The sequence below is a fragment of the Colletotrichum scovillei genome (genome assembly GCF_011075155.1).
Source record: "Colletotrichum scovillei strain TJNH1 chromosome Unknown Contig00007, whole genome shotgun sequence".
In the NCBI taxonomy this organism is placed as follows: Eukaryota; Fungi; Ascomycota; class Sordariomycetes; order Glomerellales; family Glomerellaceae; genus Colletotrichum; species Colletotrichum scovillei.
In genome coordinates this window covers 2,083,934-2,104,151 of record NW_023336265.1, presented here as the reverse complement: position 1 = coordinate 2,104,151, position 20,218 = coordinate 2,083,934, and the positions used below count along the sequence as shown (strand labels likewise).

Below are 20,218 nucleotides of genomic sequence, written 5' to 3'. Positions count from 1 at the left end.
TGTCTGGCCCCCCCAGCTGACGTCTACACACCAAGCATCGGGAGTTCACTCCGTTCGTAGCAAAGGGGCCGAAAGAGGCAACAGGGTCGTGTAGGGGGGTCAAGACACAATTCGCAAGCTACGCACCTTTTGGGACGATTGCGAGTTTTGTCCACTCTGTATCCGTCTTAATCCAAGTTTATCAGTATCACAGCCTCAGAGGCCAATTCTTCAACTCCAAGAAATGGGGGCCATGAGCCTGAAAATAGTATTCTCATTAATTCGCTTCAATGCCTTCAAATTCCCAAAGTGTATCCTAGGTTTGATAAAGATAGAGCCCCCATTTGAATCCCAGCTATGCGCCCGTCCCGCCAATAAAGAGTGGGAGAACCATCAAACGCCTATTCCTATCCAAGCCGTATCCCTCTCTAACTTTTTGATTTTGCTGAAAGCCAGTTGCCAGAAGTACCACAGTAACGTGTTTGTCGCAGCCGTAAGCCGAAGTTGTGACTTAGCCCACCAACGACCACGCTCATCCCCCGCGCTCAAAACCTCCATGTCTCGAAAGCCATAGAGCCAAGCTTCACAGATCCATCCATGGCCCCCCTCGATTAATCTCTAATCTCCCCAGTGATGTACCCAATCTGCCTCCTCCCATTAACCCCCGCGTTGGTGAGCTGGCTCGCAAGGTTCGTCTGCCCGTCAACAAGCCTCCTCTGCTCCGCCAACCGCGCCCGGAACCTTTCCTCCTGCTCCCGGTCCAGACGATCCACATCCTCCCTCTCCGCGACGCGGATCGCGCTCAGCGTCTTGGCCTGGTCGACCTTCTCCGTCGCAATCTGCTTCTCCCACTCGAGCATCATGCTCTGCCGCGCCATCGTCAGGTCCGACTCGGCCAGCTCCACGGCCCGCGCCCGCGTGATGCTCGCCTCCGTCAGCGCGGCCTGGTGCTCCAGGTCTGCGCTGCGCTCATTGCGCTTACGCCGCATCTGGGCGGCGAAGTGGTCCTCCTCGATGCGCGCGCGCTCGTTGAGCGCCACCAGCTCGTCCTGCGCCACGCGCTGCCGTCTAGAATCCTCGAGCTCCGCCTGCGCGGACCAGATTTGCGCTTGCACCGTCGCCAGCTCGCGGTTGCGCGCGATCGAGAGGGCGTGGTCTTCCTGCTCGAGGTTGATGCGATCGAGGCGGGCGCGACGGGTGCGTTCTTGGGCTTCGACGTCCTCCGGCATGCCGACGGCGCCTTCGGGTTGGGGCCCCATGTTGGCGTAGTAGACGTCCTCGGCGCGGTTGGCGCGGAGGAGCTTGATGAGGGCGTCTTGCTGGTCTGATTTGGGGAGGACGTGCATGACGTACATTGTTGGGGAGTAGGTCATCTTGCCGTCCGAGTAGTGGTTGAACTTTTTGTTGATGTGCTTCCACATGCCCGCCTTGAGGAGTGTCCGACAAGTGATTAGGGGGTCCCGGGACTCGAGAGCGAGGAGGAGGATCGACTTCCCTTCCGATCTCAAGGTTGTGTCGGAACCAGCCTCGATGAGGAAGTTGATGACCCTTTCCATAAGCTTCTGGCGCGCGGCAGTGAGTTCGCCGTTGTCTGCGCAATGCCGGGCAAGTTCTCCTAGTGCACTCCGGCCCCCGTGAAGTGTACTTGGGAAATCGGGCTCGTGTCCGTACTGTACCAGGACCTGGCAGGCTGAGAGGTTCAGCTCGCGGGCAGAGTTGTGGAGTGATCCATCATTGCGCGAGGCGCCAGCAGCTAGTAAGTTGGACATCATCTTGATGGCTGTGTCCCCTCCAACCTCGGTCGACAGTGTAAGTGGCGTGTTGCCCTTCACGTCGCACACATCCACCTCTGCGCCTTCTAGTAACAGCATTTTGACGACATCGGGTCGGCGGTTTCGGATAGCTAGCATGAGTGGCGTAGATTGGGATATCTTCGACTCGAAATTGACCTTGGCACCGGTCTCGATGAGCATTTGCACGATGCCACTGCTGACCTTCTTCTGCGGCTGAAGTAGCGCCCACATCATGAGCGTAATAGCCTCCTCGTCAAGGTCTTCCATCACCTTGCAAGGCATCATCTGATCGTAGTAGTATCCGGCATCCAAGAGGGCCTTGGTAATCCGGATCGAGCGCGGGTGCTGCTGCAGGGCAAGGAACATCAGGGGCAGCGAGTCCGGCGGCGTGTACATGACATCCAGCCTCGTCTCCCCGTCAGCGTATTCAGTAAACATTGTAATTAATTCAAGGGCGTCGTCTTCCGAGGCCGGATTGTCAAAGATGCGGTAAAATGATCGGGATATGGACTCGGTATTGGGCTTTTTCTCTAGTAACCTCTTGACCAAGAAGGAGTTGCACGCAGCGGCTGCTGACTGCAACAGCTTGCCGTCGGCGTAGTTCACGTCAACTTTGTGATCGAGCAGGATGTCGACGAAGCCGTTGGCGAGTGCGAGGCTATCGGGCTCGCTCTCGGTTAACGGCAGATCGACAACCTGGGTGAGGACGGAGCTGAGACCGTCGCCGTGGGCTCCCTTTTTCAAAAAGCTGTGCAGGATGGTAAAGCCGGCTTCTGAGAACCAGGCGTCCGTGTTCTCCCGGGTGAACCCTTCTCGAATGGCGAGATTGAGATCGGCCGATAAGATTTTGGACTCGAGCATGAAGGCAAGCGGTTTTACCAGGGCTCTCCTCGTAGCGTCGACCAGGGTCTGGCAGTCGTTGGCGATCGGCGAGGCACCATATCGGAGGAGAGACCGGATGATCTTGAGGTCGAGCTCCTCTTCGTTAATCGCGTTATTCAGTACTACGTGCAAGTCGTCGGAAACAGGCAAACCGGCCCGGAACAGCATATCGATCGCGGCGGCACGGGGTTCGCGACTAAGTTTCCAAGCAGCCCTCAGCGCCCTATTAAGCGTGGCATGCGAGGGCTTGTGTTGCTTCTTCTTGTTAGACCCCTTTAACGAAGCGTGGGATTTGGCGGAGGCAATGGATCTCAACGAGGCGCTCGATGGTTTACTCACTAGCCGCGTCCCGAGTTCGACCAACCCCAGCATCATTTTCAGACTGCTCAGGTAGGCGCTCCTCGTGGCCGCCCAGATGGCCTCGCCCTTGTTGTAGTTCGGGTCCGCGCCGGCTTCTAGTAGAATCTTGACCAGGTCGTCGCCTTCTTCGCCGAATCGGACCGCGGATGCGAGCTGCGCGTCGAGTGCTTCACCTTCTACGCCGTGGATAAGAAGAGGCTCGAGGATGGCGGCCCGCGTCTTGAGGTTGCCGACCTCGGTGGCGGCTTGGAAGCCCCTTTCGATCGTCGATCGCTTGGGTGTTGTGGTGCCGCTGAGCAGCATGTTGAGAACATCGGCGGCGCCCGAGCGACAGGCCTCCACGATGGCATCCTCGTCAATCTGCGCCCCGTGGCTGACGAGGAGATTACCCAAGACGAGATCACCGTCCGCTGCTGCCGCAAGCAAGGCATCCGAAAGTACGGAGCCCGAAGCGCCATGCTGCAACAAAACTTCGCATATCGCTGCCCTTGCTTCTCGGTTTGACAAAAGAGCTGCCTCGGCAAAGGCATCGTTGAGCACAGGTAGAGGGTGCTTTTGAGCTAGAACGAGTTGGACGATATCAGGACGTTCCTTCTTGACTGCTGAGACCAGAGCCTCTCCATCGCTCGTATTGGCCTTGGCAGAGAGGGTTCGGAGCAGCGGTATGTCGTTCGTGTACGTGTTGATAGCGAATCCGAGAGCTCTGTTGACCTCGGCGCTCGGCGCACCCGCGTCCAGCAACTTCTGGGAGAACTCGAGACGATCCATCGGGTCGGCGATCCGCAGAGCGTGGGGTAAGGCCGATGCAAGCGATGCAGGGTTCGGGCGGGCCGCGAAGAGAAGATCGGTGATTTGCGTGTCGCTTGCGGCTACGGCATGGCAAAGAGCGGCGGCGTTGTGAGAGTTAACATCGGCACCGGCGCTGAGGAGAACCTTGACGATGGATAGTTGTCGATGTTCGGGAAGGGTCTGAAGGAGAGCGTGAACCTCCTTCACGAGGACGTCGTTAAAGGGAGCCCTGTCTTTTGTCTTTTGCAAGAGAATCTCAAGCTTGGCAGCCTTGGTATCTGAATAGATTAGTTGCCCAAACTCGCTGACGGCCCTGCTGACTGTTGCGTGTGAAGGTTTGCCGTGCATAAGCAAGGTCTCGAGAACCGGCGGATCATGGCTGTGGATTGCTGTCACGAAAGATTAGCATCTCTACTACCCCCCTTAGCTAGCAATCACTTACCGGAAGCCATGGCAATGCCGTTGTCAACGTTGACATCGGCATGCCCCTGCACCAACAATACTTGCAGAAGCTTGAGATCAGCTGGCCGATAGTTCAACGCGTTGAGCATGGCCTGAGAGACCTTGACCGGGTCCAAGTTCGGCACCGACGTCAAAAGCAATGTCGCCATATCCAACCTCGCCTTGGCATCTTGAGTCGCGATGATCCTGGGTAGCACACCAGCGGCAGTGTGAGGCGTCACGTTCTTCTTGAGCAGCGCATTGAGTAGCCTCACGTCCTTTTGCGCCACAGCAGCTACTAAAGCTGAGCCCTCGTTGGTGTTGATGTCGGTATTGTACTTAAGAAACAGTCCGATCAGGTCTTCATCGCGATGTGGTGGCTCCTCATCAATGGCTTCTTGTAACGCGTCGTGAACGATGGGCCCAGCGAGACCACTCGTGAGAAAACATTCCACCATTCGATACCTGTTTTTTCGTGATAGTGTCTTGGTGAGAGGGAAGATTTGGGCTAGTGTGTCGCTTGATGGTTTGCTCATGAGAAGCTCCTTGGCCATCGCCGCATCACTCCTCATGACTGCGATCTGCAGAGCCAAACCGCCCTTATGGTCGACGGATGCCGTTTGGTGGCGATCATACACCATTGATCTCGGTCCCTTCTTCACATCATGTTCGGCAATGGGACGTCCTCCAGGGAAGACGGCTGTGAGAAGAAGCTTGGCTGAATCGACGTCGCCTGCCTCCGCCGCCTCAATGAGCATGTCGTGTAGCGCTGTCCCGTTTGCCCCTCTCCGTAACAGCAAATCCAACAATAACCGACGGCTTTCTACGCCCATGTTTTTCGGTATGAGCTCGACGCACTCGGAGGCATGTGTTGCACTTAGTTCCGCATTGCCGCTGAGGATGATGTGCGCCACGTCTACCCGTCCATTCTGAACGGCTTTCCGTATGGCCATTGCGTCCTGATACTCTATTGAGACCCCGTACTTGACCAAAAGACTGACCATGTCTTGGAATTCTGCTGCTGCGGCGTGGATGAGTGCCATGGCCGGTGCATCGCCGTCTGTGCCGGCGCATAGCAGTAGCTCGGCTACGGCAAGCTTGTCTCTTGGGTTCATCGACGGGTGATCCAGCAAATTTGAGAAAGCCTCGTCCAGTCCCGGGCGTTTCGGCGGATGGTTTCCCATGAGAATCGCGAGAGCAATGTCGTGACGTCCCTGGCTAATCGCGACTTTGAGCGCCTCCGCCTGGTTGTAGTCGCCGTCGGCATTGGATCGACTGAGTTGAAGCACCGTTTCCAAACACCCTGCCTTGGTCGCGTCCACCATACACTGCGAGAGCCACGAAGTCGGTGGCCGGCCCTCAGACCGGAGGACAATCCCTACCAGATCCGCCTGCCCGCCCGCCGCGCACGCCTGGCGGAACGAGTCCTGAGCCTCGGGGCTATGCGCCACCCCGGCGCCGTAGCGTAGAAGAAGTTCGACGACCTCTACGTTTTCAGACTGCATGGCGACCGGTAATGAGGCGTCCAGGGCAAATGTGTCGGCGTGCGGCAACAGGACCTGAATCATGTCGATCTGGCCATTGTGCACGGCGTGCTGCAGCAACTTACTCCGCTCGCCGAAGCTGTCGAGACTTTTCCTTCGAGGCAGGATGCTCGTCTTTGCCTTTTGCGCCATGTTGACGTCGCCGCCGGACGAGACGAGCTGTGTGATGAGAGCCTCCGCCACACCGGGCGATCCGCGGTCGGCGACGTGCTTGTCGAGGGTGTCGAAGACGACCTTGTAGTCCCACGACTTCTTCTTCCCCGTGAAGGCGCGCCGCAGGTTCGTGGTGGATTCTGTGCGGCCGTGTGACATTTGCTTGCGCTTGAGCAGCTCCTCGGCCTTGAAGTCGTCCTCCGGGGTCCGGAAGCTGGGGGGGCTGGAGGGCCGCGTCAGGGGCGTCGGCGACGGCGGGGGCTCGAGACCCCATTCCTCCGCAAACTGGATGATCCGCCGCTGGCGGTCATCCTCTGTCGGCGGAGTCGGCATCGGGGGTGAGCCGGGGGGAGAAGATAGGAATGGAGACAGTTTGACGATGTGTTATACGGCGGTGACCTGGCCGTATGATGCGAGGGAAAGGGAGGAGGGGGAGGAAAGGAAGAAAGGGAAGGGATGAGAAAAGAGCTGTGAGCGGATAGCTCTCGTGAGAGTGAGGTTGAATGAGGCGGAGTGCTACGTGAGCTGAGCTGAGAGAAGAGAGAGAGACAGAGGAGAGACGTGCGGCGCAAAGTTTCGTTTTCGTCCCAAGATTGATGTTGCACGCTCAACGGCAGAGGGACGGCGCAAAAGACGGCCTATGGCCCGGTAGCAGTGTTGGGCGGGATAGCATGAACGGAGGAGGTGAGAACAAGCATCCAGGATCGATGGTAGGCTGACATAAAGAGGATACAAAGTGTGGTGGTAGTGGCGATTGGCGGTGGTGGGAGAAGAGACGTTGGATGAATGGACGGATTCGTTCGTTTGGGAGGCCTGGGAGGCTTCTGTCTGGGGTTCGCGGATGTTCGGCCCAGAACGACTCGTATCGTATCAGCTCTTCCCTCAACCGCTCTTAGGAAGAGGCCAGACGGGAGATGGCAGACACGGGTTGACCGCGGAGCTGAACTCAAAAAGAGAGTGAGGGAGAGAGGGAAAAGTAGAATGATGCAAGCCGGGTTGAGGCAGAGCGCACAGTTCTCTGACGGCCAGCCGCAGCAGAAGCAGCAAGCAGACAAGCAGCAGCAACCAGTAACACGATCCGTAGCCCGTGTCCTTCTGCAGAGGCGTTGGAAGACGCGGGTGTGGTGACCTTGAGAGTGTACGGACAGAAACTCGAGGCGAAGCACACCGCACGAAAGACGTCGGCGAAGAAAGATCGAAAGGTCCAACGGGCAGAGGGCAGATGGCAGGGGTCGCGGGTTGAGTTGAGTTGAGGTATTCCGAGGTCCTAAGCCTTGTGGCGACAATGCGTCGCGTTTCAGCAGGGTGGAGTTCAAGCTTTTCGTCTGTTCGTCCTTTTCTCTCTTTTTTCTCTTGGAGAACTTGCTTGGAGACTTGCCCACTTTGGAGGCTGGTCCCCTAGTCTTTTCCAGATACGAGTGTCACAATAGAACAACGGTTAGGGTGGCCGGGACCTCTTTTAGGAGTTGGGGCTCGGGAGAGACAAGCGTGACAAGCGTATCCGTAGGCTAGGCGGTTAGCGGACAGGTCGAAGGAAGGGTGTGGCTGAGGGGGTTTATGAGGTCGGACGATGCCAGGCCCCTTGAAGCTTCACCAAGGAACAGTGACGTCGATCAAGATTGATGAATGAGACCGTCGGCGTTTTTTCTTGGACGTAGTCGTGATGAAGCTCCGGACTGGTGATATTAAAGGGGATATCGCAGTTGACTGAAGCTCGGATAGCTAGGGGTATCCCCCCTGAGAGTGGATATGATTGACAATTAGAGGCAATGAAGAAAATGGAGGGTTAACAGCAGCATAGGCATAGGGAGAGGATAAACGGCAGAAAAAGTTGGAGTATGGGAAGTCATCCGCCCAAAGCCAGTTATGCAAACAAGCCTCAAGAGACCAGCCATTCCTCGTTTAAGCTTGTTGGGCGACCCGGGGGGGCAGCTGCCGCCAGCGCCGGCGCGTGTGAGTGGTGAGGATAACTGGGCTCGGTGAGCAGTCGACGCGAACGTGGCAGGGCATACGCGGACACGTTGACGATCCCTGGGCCGCTGAAGGTCCCGTACGAAGCGAGGCAGAGAAGCAGGAAAAGGCGGAGGAGACGGCACAGAAAGTGGAGAAGATGAAGGAGTCGAGCTACGGAGGAGGGGACCGAAGGGTCCGTTGGAGTACCCGAATGTCTTCGAAACCTCAACTTGAGTCTCGAGTCCTGAGCCAAGTCTTGGGCCAAGAGTTGCCCAGACTCCAGAGAGAAGATAATCACTCATGCAGATAATGTGTCCAGGTCTCACATTTCTTTATTGCCTGTTGACGCAGACAGCAACTCAATGGATCTATGTATTAGAACAAGTAGTAGCATGTGCTTCCGCTGATTATCTCTCGGGGCCGAGGGCAGAAAGACTCCAAAGCCAAGGAATGCATGGTCACCAAGTGGCTCTTCGTTTGACCCGAGTAAGGTACCCATACAGGTAGCCTGAGAAAACCATCCAAGAGCCTATGCTCCAAGACTCTGGGGCAAGATGAACCGGTCCCCGATTGTTTGAAAGACAAGAAGGGACAAGACAGGCGCCGCAACAACCCCTGACCCCGGACAGATTGGTCACCATTCCCTCGAGGGAAAAGAGGCACGAAGCATCCTGGACGGATAGCACGAATAGGTCATCGACGGTACGGACTAAGTATCCGTAGATAACCTTGCAAGCTGCCTTGCCGTTCCGTCCACCTGGCTGTGCGTTCCCGCTTTGGGTTTGCTCAACTACCGTACCTCTACATACTGTGTGGCGTTCGACGCATCAGCCCACGCGCAAAAGAAGGCTAACAAAGTTCTTCTGCCGTCCTTCTCTTACGTGGCGTGCATGGCCGAAGGATGGCTGGCACACCACAATGCCCGCAGCTCATTCGTCTCACCGAAACATTCCACCGTAGAAACAAATGCACGCTACTACACTGTTGTACCTTAGCAGTTAGACCAAGGTACACACAGAAGCCAAGCCGGGCTGAGCCTCATTGAAGACGCCATCGATTGCGTCCAAGATGTTCGCCTTTTTGACGCGTCTTGAGATCGATTGGTGAAGGGAAAATGTAACCCTCACGCTCGGAAAGATGCGGTGACAGGTTCGATAAAGCCATGTACGGTATGCTAAGAAGAAGCCAAGTGATCAAGGCGATGACTGCTATAGAACGGATGAGATCATTAAGAAGGGGTGGTGGAAGGGTGCCGACAAGTCTGAAAAGGTCACATCTAGAATGTCACCGCGGGAAGAAGAAATGAACCCCAGACAAAACCGATTGGCGATCATCCGGGTGCCCCGACGCATTGCTGTCCGCACTCAATCCGAGTCTTGGCAACTGACTAGCTTCAGAGATTCCCCGACCTTGGGAGGGAACATGCTGGTTCACCTCTTGATGCTTGACGACTAAAAGATCCAACTCGTTTCCCCCCCGTGCAACTCCACGATGAACTACATCAACCCATCCACCATGAGTGAACGATGATAGATAATGCCGTGATTACCGGCCCAACAGTGGTGGTGTATCGTCCAGATCCGGGCGCCTGCCATCTCTGCTCCCGAGACTGCCTGGCAGCATCACTGCCCGCCCTGCCGCCGCGACCAGCGGTTCATGCCAGGGGGTGCTGAATCCATCATCAGACTTCCAAGGTTTGCAATGCCATGCCGTAGTTGGAAGCGTCCGAGCACCGCTGTGGTGTCAAGCGGATGACCAAATAGTGTGATCCCGACTTTACGATCTTCCCTTTCCTTCTGTTTGCTTGGCTTGAGTTAGTTCTCTTTCTACCAGGCGCATACTGTGCAAGAGACCTCAACTTCAATAAGTATAATAAGGATATAGCAACTGCTGTCGGTATGCATTGGCCGGCAAGACATTTTGTCATCCATCTCAACGTATGGCAAGTCTTCAGTTCAACCCAGAGTGCCTCTCGAGTACCCTTCTGCATTATCTACTCGGGCTTAAGTATTTGAGTGATTGCTCGCACTCAATGCCAGCTATAGGACTTTCGCAATGAGTCGAGTATTAAAACATCCCGCTCTCTCAGCCCATAGCGACAGTTACCATACTCAATTGACCATCAAATGCACCAAGGCCAGATCTCTGAGACGATGTGATCAGATCACGTTGCTCGGCCGATGAATGATTATCAGAAAGTTGAAGCAATCTGCAATGAAATGAATGGGGCATGTGATGTGAAGATCTCTCAGTCTCACTTTTACCCTTCATAGTCCTATTCTCATGCTCACCTTCACTCTCATACTCACTCTCGTACTCCCTTTCATTCTCACTCATACATGACCGGCAAAGGTCTCACCCACCCTTCAGTGACAGCTGTCCGCCCATCGGAAAGCCGACCCCTCTCTCACCCGTCACCCGAACGTAGCCGCCTCCGGCCCCCCGCCCGCCCCTCACTGCCGACCTGAGAAGGAAAAGAACCCCGCCATCGTCACCCAAAGCTCATACATAGCTCCCGCGCGCCACGGGAATTGGCTGAAGCATTTCTAATCACGTCTTATGAGAGAGAAAGCTCCCCCCCTCCCCTCACTTCATCGGAACGCTGACTAAACCACAATTGCGACCTCAAGCGCAATCGGAAGCTATTCCAATACTGCGTATGCGTAAACGCCCCTCCATCGTCCCATAGGTTGCAGACCAAAAATAAAGAAAAAGAGAACTGAGACCTCTCCTCCCATCGCAAATGTCACAATTCCTCATCTCGCGACCCTCCACATCCATCCGCATTCTCACCAGAAACTCCAAACTCACACCCATCCTCGCACAAACTCACCACCAAACCCGCACCTTCATCCCATCACCAACCCGCCAAACCTCCCTCTCCCCAGCCCCGCACTTCACAATGGCCTCCTCCCTCCCCCAAACCATGAACGGCATCCAAATCCCCCGCACAGGCGGCACAGAAGTCCTAACCCACCACACGGACCTGCCCCTCCCCGCCCTCGCCGAGAACCAGGTCCTCGTCCGCAACGAATACGCAGGCATAAACTACATCGACACCTACTTCCGCACCGGCCTCTACAAGGCGCCCCTCCCCATCACCCCCGGCCGCGAAGGCGCCGGCACCGTCGTGAAATCCCACCCCTCCGTCGGGACCCAATTCAAAGAGGGCGATCGCGTCGTCTACATGGGCCCTTTTGGCTCCTACTCGGGCTACTCCGCCGTCAACGCCGCCCAGCTCCTGCGCATCCCCGACGCGCTGGCCACGGATAAAGCCGCCGCCGCGCTGCTGCAGGGTCTCACGGCCTGGACTTTTATCCGCGAGGCGGGCGAGGTGAAGGAGGGGGAATGGGTCCTCGTCCACGCGGCCGCCGGCGGCGTCGGGTTGCAGCTCGTGCAGATGCTGCGTGCCGTGGGCGCGAGAGTGATTGGCACGACGAGCACCGACGAGAAGTGCGCGCTGGCGAAGAAGAACGGCGCAGAGTTCATTGTAAACTCGCGCTCGCAGGATCTCGTGGAGGAGGTGAAGAAGATTACGGGCGGGCACGGCGTGGATGTCATCTTTGACGGCGTCGGCAAGGCGACATTTGATAGCGATATCGAGATGGCGGCGCGCAAGGGGAGGTTGGTCGTCTTTGGCAACGCGGTAAGCTCTTCGTCAAAGATTCAGACGTGGTCTACCAGTCCAGGAGCATCACTAACGTGTTCCTTTAGTCGGGAGCTGTTCCTCCGTTTGACATCCTCAAGCTGGGTCCCAAGAACTTGAAGGTCATGCGGCCCATTGTCAACGGCTACACCGCGACCAGGGAGGAGCTGGAAAAGTACAGCACGGAGCTGTTTGACATGATTACGTCGGGCAAGGTGGAGGTGGCCATCCACAAGGCGTACCCGCTCAAGGACGTCAAGCAAGCCCACGAGGACCTGGAGAGCCGCAACACGACGGGGAAGCTCATCCTCAAGGTGGATTGACTACAAGCACCTCTGTGATATTGATGAAAGCGGGTCATCCAGGAGTGCTGCAAGGGAGTGGTATCTTGAACTTTTTTTTTCTTTTTTTGAATGAAATCCTCTCTCTATGGCGGATGTCGTATCATGGCTCTCGCTGCAAATAGCACTAATTCTATCATCATCTATGATAAGCAACCAAACTTTTTCTTTTTTTCAAGATGTGGCTGATGCACTGATACATTTCCGTCCCTCCTTTTTGCTTAACCGCTCGTGGGCTTGGCGTTGGCAAGGAGCTCAGGGGGAGGGTCCTGGCGGTACCCCTTGGGGTTGTTGCTGACCCAGCGCCAGAGGTCCTCGCAAGCCTTCTCCAGTGTCTCCTCGGTCTTCCAGTTGAGCTCCTTGTTGGCCAGGGACGGGTTGGCAGTGAGGTCGAGAACGTCGCCCTGGCGTCTGGGGACAACATCGTAGGGCAGATCGCGGCCGACAACATGGCTGAAAGCCTTGATCATCTCAAAGACGGTGCTGCCACGGCCGGAACCGAGGTTCCAAGCCTTGACTCCAGGCTTGTTCTCGCGGAGGTAGTTGAGGGCGCTCAAGTGACCCTTGGCCAAGTCCACAACGTGGATGTAGTCGCGGATGGCGGTACCGTCTCTCGAGGCGTAGTCTACTCATGATTAGCGGGGCTTTTCTACTATTTTACCACATGTACTTACCATCACCAAAGACGAGGAGCTTGTCGCGGTCACCAGTAGCGACCTTGCCGAGCAGAGGAAGCAGGTTGTAAGGGACGCCCTGGGGGTCCTCACCCATGAGACCAGAGGGGTGAGCACCGCAGGGGTTGAAGTATCTCAGGAGAGCACCGTTGAACTGCTCGTAGGGCTTGCCGGCCTTCTTCAGCTTGTTGCGCTCGGCGTTGATGTGATCAGTAATGACCTGCTCGACAAAGGCCTTGGTGTGGCCGTAGGTGTTGGTGGGACCAATCGGGCAGTGCTCGGGAATGGGAATCATGTTCTCGAAACGAGTGGCATCGCCGTAAACGGTCGCCGAGGAAGAGAAGACAATGTTGGGCACATCGTTATCCGTCATGGCCTGGAGCAGGGAGACGGTGCCGGCAACATTAACACGGTAGTACTCGAGAGGGATCTCGCCAGACTCGCCGACAGCCTGTGATCGACCATGTTAGTTCTTGCGGTGGAAGGGCATCGCAAAGGAGCAAAGGAGCTGACCTTGAGCGCGGCGAAGTGAATGACACTGTCAATCTCGGGGTGCTTCTTGAAGACCTCATCGAGGCCGGCCTTGTCGGTGACATCGACCTGGTAGAAGTGGGGTCGCTTGCCGCTCAGCAGCTCGATGCGGTCGACGGCAACCTTGGAGGAGTTGTACAAGCTGTCGACAATGACCACATCGTAACCGTTCTGGAGAAGGGTGAGGGAGGTGAAGGAGCCAATGTAGCCGGTACCACTGCAAGCCACCAAATCGCGCGGTTAGCCTCTATGCTCTACTTGGACTTGCGCCAACGAACAAACGCCACGACGGCGGGTGTCAACGGTGCCACAGGCAATTGGATCGCCATAGACCTGTTACTTAGGTGGAAGGAGGCGGTAGCTTACCCGGTAACCAAGACAGTTCCAATGGCCATCGTGAAGAAATTTGCTGGCGTCGATCGCAACTAGATGCGGTGAGGGGTAATTTGGAGGTGGAGGGGCGAGAGAAGGTCGACGAAGAGTAGTGAGAGATGCGCGGTCCGTCGGGGTATCAAGTCGTTAGGGTGTGAAGGAGAGCGCAAGTCTGTCGTGAGTTTGAGTTTGGAGGAATGACGGAAGGGAAGAATTGAGAAGGACTGCGGGAGGAGGCGAGTGATATATCTGGCGGTTGACGTGAGGGGTGGGAATAATGAGGCGACGGTCGCAATAAGGAAAAAGTAAACGGGGTCGTCTGTCTGTAACGTCCAGTCTGAGTGATGATGTGGGAAAGAAATTGGCTCGTCCATGAGTGCCACCGTTCGCGCCCGCGCCCACACCCACGTTTCCCGGTACGCCCACCATGCCCACCAGCGAGACCAAGCATTAGGTTGAGTGCAATTCGTGCTGCCAGTCCCAGAATGTAGGTACTGCGTCTTTTCGCAGTAGTGAATTTGGGGCGATTCGGGGCCACCTCAATGTTCCATTCGCAACGGCCAATCTGGCGCGCCAAATTGGAGGCAATGGCGGGGTCCTGCAGGCGGGGGTGGCACCAATCTCAGGCTCTGTGGCTGGCTGCGGAGCCGACTAATTTCATCCTCGATGTTCAAACGGCGCAATTGTTGGCACGCTGAAACTTGCAACGACCGGGGATCGCGGTGCCGTGGAGACTGATCTTCGTGACGGTGGACGGGCCGACAAGGTCCCTACTGATTGATCATGTTGACTGCTGCTCCTTCGCTGTCACCGTATCACTGCCCGGCTTGTGAATCTCGCCATCCAGGACGAACGGAGTGAATACGGTCAGTTATCCGTAGACCGACAAAGTGACGAGACCTGAGAGTCAAGAGAGAGAGAGATCGGATGACGGATCAAAGTGTGGATGGTCTGGTGGGGTGTCTCCCCGGCGCATATTCCCCGTATCCGTATTGTTTAACCCTTCCCGGATGTCTCTTTGCTGTTTGTTGGAGCGGCTGGGTGGTTGACCGGCCTAGCCTCGCCGAGTAGGTGCTTTCCTGCCCGAGTTCTCCATATACGCATTCGCGGGATCCAGTCTGGCACTGCAGTTTTGCCATTTTGTCCGGTTGTTCGCCCGAAAGAACGAGGGTGAGGGGCCGGCGGGTTCCCGTGTTTGTAGACGGCAGCGGAATGAAAGTCAGGTCTGGGCCTAGGCACATTGCTCTAGCGCAGACGAGACGGATACCATGGCTGGTCCATGGCTCAGGGTTAGTCATTGCATGTTTCTCGTGCTGCCTGGCGCTGGTCTTGCATCGAGTCAAAGTGCCCTTCATATACTCGGCGCTTTGCGCGATACTTCAATGGCAGAGCGCAAGGTGAGATGGAAAAGCACGTGTTGGGCATCGCATGTCGATGAATTTCTCCAGGATGAACCAGCGATTCGAGGTGGAGGCGTGGAGCAATCGGTGACGTACTTCGTGGTCTGGATTAGGTAGTGAGGTATTGCAGCCTCAGGTTTAGTAGTGTACTCTTCCTACCTATACCTTATCGTGGACGGTTTATCTTATCTTGTCTTATCAGGGTGAGAGTCTTATCTGCAATCTGAGGCATCATCACGTGGTCGCAAATCTCGACTGCTTATCTAAGGCACGAAGATTCTCGCTTATGTAAGACTCCAGACCCGGCGGCGCGTAGCTGGCCGACCATCGTTGCGGGGACCTGACAGTGGAGGACAGCGCGTGTGCGGGCAACGGACACGCTGCAAGGGTCTGAGCTTTCTCTGCGCCCGACCCCCGGTTGCTGGCTGGGCGGTTGGCGGTGGGCGGCTGTCCGTCGCGAAAACATTCCCATGTCCGGTGAGTGTGTGTGTGTGTGAGAAGTTCCTCAAGTGAACGCTTCAAGACGCCACAAAGAACTCAACGAACCCTCGGGATATCCCTCGCCTTGCATCACTGCTGTCGCAAAACTCATTCTCCTCGACCGACAATTCATTGACCCGCTCATCCCGCACACCCAGCCGCATTCCTTCGTCAAGCCCATCTATCTAGTCCTCCACATCGACGATCCGACGCGCGCGTGGTTTGGCGCGACTTGTGCCTGGGAAAAGATGGTCGTTGCGATCAGGGACCGCTCTTCCTCTCTTTGTTGACAAGCCGCCTCCCTCCCTTCCCGATCCGGCAGGCCTGTCCCTCTGGAATAGCTTCACTTTGGGATCCTTCTCTCACTTCAATTGAAGCTCCTGCAACCGCCTCCCTTGCAGCCTACACAAAGGCACATTCGCATCCGACCTCCAACCTCGCGCCAATTCTTCTCTAGGTTTTCCTTTGGGAGCCGCCTCCCTTGTAGCTCAACATAGATCTCATGCTTCATTGCACCTGCCATTGTTGACGAGACAAAAGAGACCTCGAGTTACGACAAACTGCTTTTCAGAGACTCGTTGAAAACTGCAGCGCATGTCTACCCAAACAATAATAATGTGAGTTGCGTCTTTGCAATCCTTTCTACTCCTTCCATTGCTTCTTTCCTTCAACGCTCTTTCTTCTCGCGCTTGCCGTCTGTGAGTTTGACCTCATCGTCACTTCCTACCTACTTCGACAACTTCCAGTACCTGTTTCATTCAGCCCTCTCTCATCCTCCTCATACATCGTATCTCTTGTCATCACCACCGGTTCAACCCTCTCAGTCTCATCTCACTGCTACGTGGTGTTGAGTGATCTCATTTGATACACAACCCGTCATCTCAACCCACTACTCACCATCATCACAGACCCTCCTCCGTCACACTGCGCCAACATGCCTCCCAAAAGAAGGGTCCGTGACAATAGCGGTGAGGCGCCATCCACTTTGGCCGGTGGTGCTGCCGTTAGTCGAGAGCTGCCTCCGTTGGCATCGCGATTTGACACATCCTACGGGTCTGCACCTTCCACGATTCTACGGAACACCCGCCGCGGCCAACAACGCAATTTGCAAGACATTATCAAGGACACACTACACAACAGCGATGATTCTGATGATCCCGGTGACCCGGATGATGGCGATGAAAGCGATGACGGCGATGATGCCAGTACAAGCAGCAGTGAGGGCAGCAACAGCAAACAGCCAAAGCCGCCTCCTTCTCGACGCACAAAGCAAACAAGGCAAACAAAGTCACCAGTTCCCAAACCAGCGCCGAAGCCGAATCCGCCGCGCAGAGTGCAACCGAGTCCTGATCCAGACCCTGACCCCGACCCGGACTTCGACCAAGACTTTGGTCCTTATCGCGAGTCGTCAGAATCCCCTGATCCATTGCGGGATGCAACACCAGATCCTCCCCTCGCCCGGCGCTCACCACGACGACAATCACCAGCCAAAACTGGTAAGTGCGACCACGTGCGCGACACCAGGTCATGCCTTGCCGCCGCCTCGCTTCCCTTGCTAAACATCGTCTCAGCTCCCTCCATCGAACCTCCTTCATTCCAGCAAGGCCGTCTTGTTCCTCCACAGCAGTTCTTGCCAGGTGCTGCACCGCCGAGAGGGCAATTCTCAACATATTCACAGTCGATTAATAGGAGAGCCAGCTCAGAAGACCCGGCTCAAGGTCTGACACCTGCTAGACGATCCCTTCCTGCCGCAAGCTGGAACTCCGTCTTCGCTCGAGCCATATCCGAAGAGCCCTATTCCCAGTCTCGCTCTCAATTCACCCAAGGCCCTCCGGAGCCGACTCCGACACCAGACTCAGTCCGCACCTTTGGCCAGGAAAGCTCACTCTTCGGGGGTGCTGATATTGGCTCAACCCCGTCGCAGTCTCTCTCTTCAGAGCGTGGTGGTCGCATGCGGTCAATAGAGGAGAGCGAGGAGCCCTCTCCTCCCAAAGAACAGACGAGAGGCATAGATCTACTCAGTCCGTTGAGGCGCTTGGCACGCGATCCCCGGCACAACGCGCAAATGGCACAGCGGAATCTAAACCAGGCAGTCCCTCACCAAGGTGCCATCCAAGCGCCGATCACCAAGGTTTCTGATAGACCTCCTCCCGACCAGGTGCCTTTACTGCCCTCCCAGAGTTCTATCCGTCCACCTCAACGGGAGCCACCAAGTACACCGCCGTCAGATCGATTTCGGCCGCGCAGCAGTAAATCACCTTACCAGGTCTCACCTGCTCACCTTGCCAACCAATCTCCTGCCAAGAAAGACCCTCCAGAGTCAGTAGCCAGCTCGCGTCAGCTTGCGGCCAACAAAACTTCGGTGTCACCTTCTCCTGCCGCAAGGTCGAGCTCAACTCGTCTGTCAAGTCGTGTTAGCGAAGAGCCATCTCTCAACAATCAATCTCAAGTCTCAACCCGTCACCCTTCACCTCGCAAGCCGATCCAGGCCGAGAACTTCATTCCTGCTCGGAGTGGACCGCCGACTGCCAAGGAAAATGCTGCACCTCCTCGCCCTCTGTTTGGCAAATCTCTACCCCCCAATGGTAATTCAGTACCGTCTCGTCCCTTAGCCAAGAATCCGCCAGCCATCAGAGTAGAAGCTCCACCGTCCGCGGCTGCCGGAACCGGCTCAACGAGGCTTCTCAGTTCAAGTGGCCTCTCTGGCAAAATCAACAGTCGACCAGCACCTAGCCAAGGCGGGGCCGGTATGTTCACTCCCGAAATGCGAGCAAAGATTCAACAAGAGCATCGGCAGGAACGGATGAAACAGGAAGCTCTTCGAAAAGAGCGTAATGCTCGTTTGCAGGCATGGCCACGTGTCTACAATACAGTATATGAGTGGACAAATGTCCCTCGGCCGGATAGTCCCGAGACGGACGACGGCTTTGGATCCGATACAGACGGCCACATGGATTCAATTGTGACTTCGCGGCAGGTTCCCTACAGCGAGTTCTCGTGGGCAAGTTGGATCTTGTTCAAGATTGCTGACGCGTTCGTGGACTTGCTCAACTTTGTCTTCTCTCTGGACTTTTGGTTTCTCAAGGCTTCGCTCAGCGTTTTGCTTCTGTCACTCTTGGCATGGGGTGCCTTGACAGGACTGAACTCCACGCCGGCTATTGGACTAGGCGGTATCCAATGGTACGGTCTTTCAGATTTCTCACATAATCTCGGACAATTCGTCCCGCTCTGGATGTCGCGACCGGCGACACTCTTCGGCGATGATGACGCTAGAGAATATGTCCGCCAACAACGCAATCACGAATACGAGATCACCAAGTTGACGACGGCCAGCAAGCTCCACGAGGGATCACTTTCGCGTTTGATGGAGATTGTTCCCAAGGTTGTGCACATGAAGTTGGACAAGAAGGGACGGCCCGTCGTGGGAGAGGAATTCTACCACGCGTTGCGTGACCTCATGAAAAGCGATGCAGAAATCTTGACCCTGAGCCGGGGTCATGGCGGCTACCACTTCATCTCCAATGAGAACTGGTTGGCGATCAAGAGCAGACTTCAGAAGGATCCCGTGTATCAGAAAGCTGCTGAGCCGCCTGCGCCAGGACTATCGTCTGCGGACGTCGAGACCATTTCACAGTCCAAGTTCGACAAGACCTGGGAAAAGTGGCTCGTCAACAATAACAAGAAGATCGCCAAAATACTCGAACCCCAGTTCAGCACGTCCATTCCGGACAAGATTGGCAAGGATCTCGAGTCCAAGATTGAGAGGTTCGTCAAGGACCAGTTCAAGAACAAGGACACCAAGGACGTCGTGGTAACACGAGATGAGTTCATTCGCCATCTCAAGGGCGAGTTCGCAACGCACAGGAATGAGGTCAAGGCTGAGGCGCAGGAACTGCAAAAGAAGCTGGAGCAGTATATCAATGAATCGGTCGAGGGCATTTTGAAGAAGAGCCCGCCTAAGGGCGTCACACGGACCGAGATGATAACGGTGGTTGATGGCATGATCCGCCAGGCGATCGCGAATGCTGGGCTGGAAGCGCTTGCGCAAGGCAAGATCGGTGCTGTCTGGGATAAAGAACTCCGCCATCAGGTCAACTACTTGGCTCATGGCAGCGGCGTCATTGTATCCCACGACCATCTGACGCCGAATTACGTGCCTCCCATCAAGGCCAAGCTAGGCACCGAGAGTTATAAGAAACTAACATCACGGAGTCCCCACATCCAGCCTCCCGCTGCAACGCTGTACGGCTGGGAGGACGAAGGGGACTGCTGGTGTGGCATGGTTGTCGTGGACAGAGATGGAAAAGCAGGCGGCGTCCGCATCGGCTACATCCTCAGTCGAGAGATTGTCCCCCAGCATCTGGTCGTCGAGCACATTTTACCTGGGGCCACGCTGAATCCCGACGCCAGGCCAAAGGACATTGATATTCTGGCATATTACACCGACCTCCACACGCGCAATCGGGTTGCCGACTTTGCGGCAGCCCACTTCCCAGGCACCAAACTCTCGGATGGCTGGGTGAAGATTGGGCAATTCACTTACGAAAGCAGCGACACGCTCAACGGAGCGCACGTACATAAGCTCAGCTCGGAGCTACTTGCCTTGGGGGCCTACACGGATCAAATCGCGCTTCACGTCACCAGCAACTACGGCTCAGATCATACATGCTTGTACAGAGTGCGACTCTATGGCGTGGAGAACGAGGCTTGAGGGTAGACCGGAACAAAGGAGGGGAAGGATAGAAAGAACTTTTCAGACGTTGCGTCTCTGGCGTTGATTGGGTCTCGGGACGCACTGACTTAGGGATGGCTCTTTGCAAGATATGAGGTTTTCCAAGTATTCAGGGAACGAGGGATTGAAAAGGTACCTGGCGTTGGGG

General features: G+C 55.9%; 4 protein-coding genes across 4 annotated transcripts; 2 read left to right on the top strand and 2 right to left on the bottom strand.

Moving 5' to 3' along the window:
• Nucleotides 1–273: 273 nt before the first annotated feature.
• On the bottom strand, nucleotides 274–8,034 carry HER10_EVM0002997 (uncharacterized protein). The gene is made up of 2 exons (XM_035472687.1): nucleotides 4,246–8,034; nucleotides 274–4,192 (listed from the first exon to the last, which is right to left on the bottom strand). The coding sequence occupies exons 1-2, from the start codon at nucleotides 6,272–6,274 to the stop codon at nucleotides 591–593; spliced, it is 5,631 nt and encodes a 1,876-aa protein (XP_035331317.1). The 5' UTR covers nucleotides 6,275–8,034; the 3' UTR covers nucleotides 274–590.
• Nucleotides 8,035–10,796: 2,762 nt separating this feature from the next.
• On the top strand, nucleotides 10,797–11,863 carry HER10_EVM0000685 (uncharacterized protein; the record flags this gene model as incomplete). The annotated part of the gene is made up of 2 exons (XM_035470455.1): nucleotides 10,797–11,540; nucleotides 11,609–11,863. The coding sequence occupies 2 exons, from the start codon at nucleotides 10,797–10,799 to the stop codon at nucleotides 11,861–11,863; spliced, it is 999 nt and encodes a 332-aa protein (XP_035331164.1).
• A 239-nt stretch (nucleotides 11,864–12,102) lies between these two features.
• HER10_EVM0001192 (UDP-glucose 4-epimerase) lies at nucleotides 12,103–13,481 on the bottom strand (the record flags this gene model as incomplete). The annotated part of the gene is made up of 4 exons (XM_035470947.1): nucleotides 12,103–12,506; nucleotides 12,556–13,006; nucleotides 13,069–13,303; nucleotides 13,453–13,481. The coding sequence occupies 4 exons, from the start codon at nucleotides 13,479–13,481 to the stop codon at nucleotides 12,103–12,105; spliced, it is 1,119 nt and encodes a 372-aa protein (XP_035331202.1).
• Nucleotides 13,482–15,816: 2,335 nt separating this feature from the next.
• HER10_EVM0010069 (spindle pole body-associated protein sad1) lies at nucleotides 15,817–20,049 on the top strand (the record flags this gene model as incomplete). Its single annotated transcript, XM_035479539.1, has 2 exons — nucleotides 15,817–16,834; nucleotides 16,910–20,049. Exons 1-2 carry the CDS (start codon nucleotides 16,273–16,275, stop codon nucleotides 20,047–20,049), a joined length of 3,702 nt encoding a protein of 1,233 aa, XP_035331762.1. The 5' UTR covers nucleotides 15,817–16,272.
• Nucleotides 20,050–20,218: the final 169 nt, after the last annotated feature.

Bases quoted from the DNA above. Each gene is read 5' to 3' on its own strand.
- HER10_EVM0002997 (XM_035472687.1), bottom strand. From the start codon at position 6,274: ATGCCGACTCCGCCGACAGAGGATGACCGCCAGCGGCGGATCATCCAG. The intron at 4,193-4,245 runs GTAAGTGATTGC...CTTTCGTGACAG, and splicing joins CGGCATTGCCATGGCTTCCG to CAATCCACAGCCATGATCCG.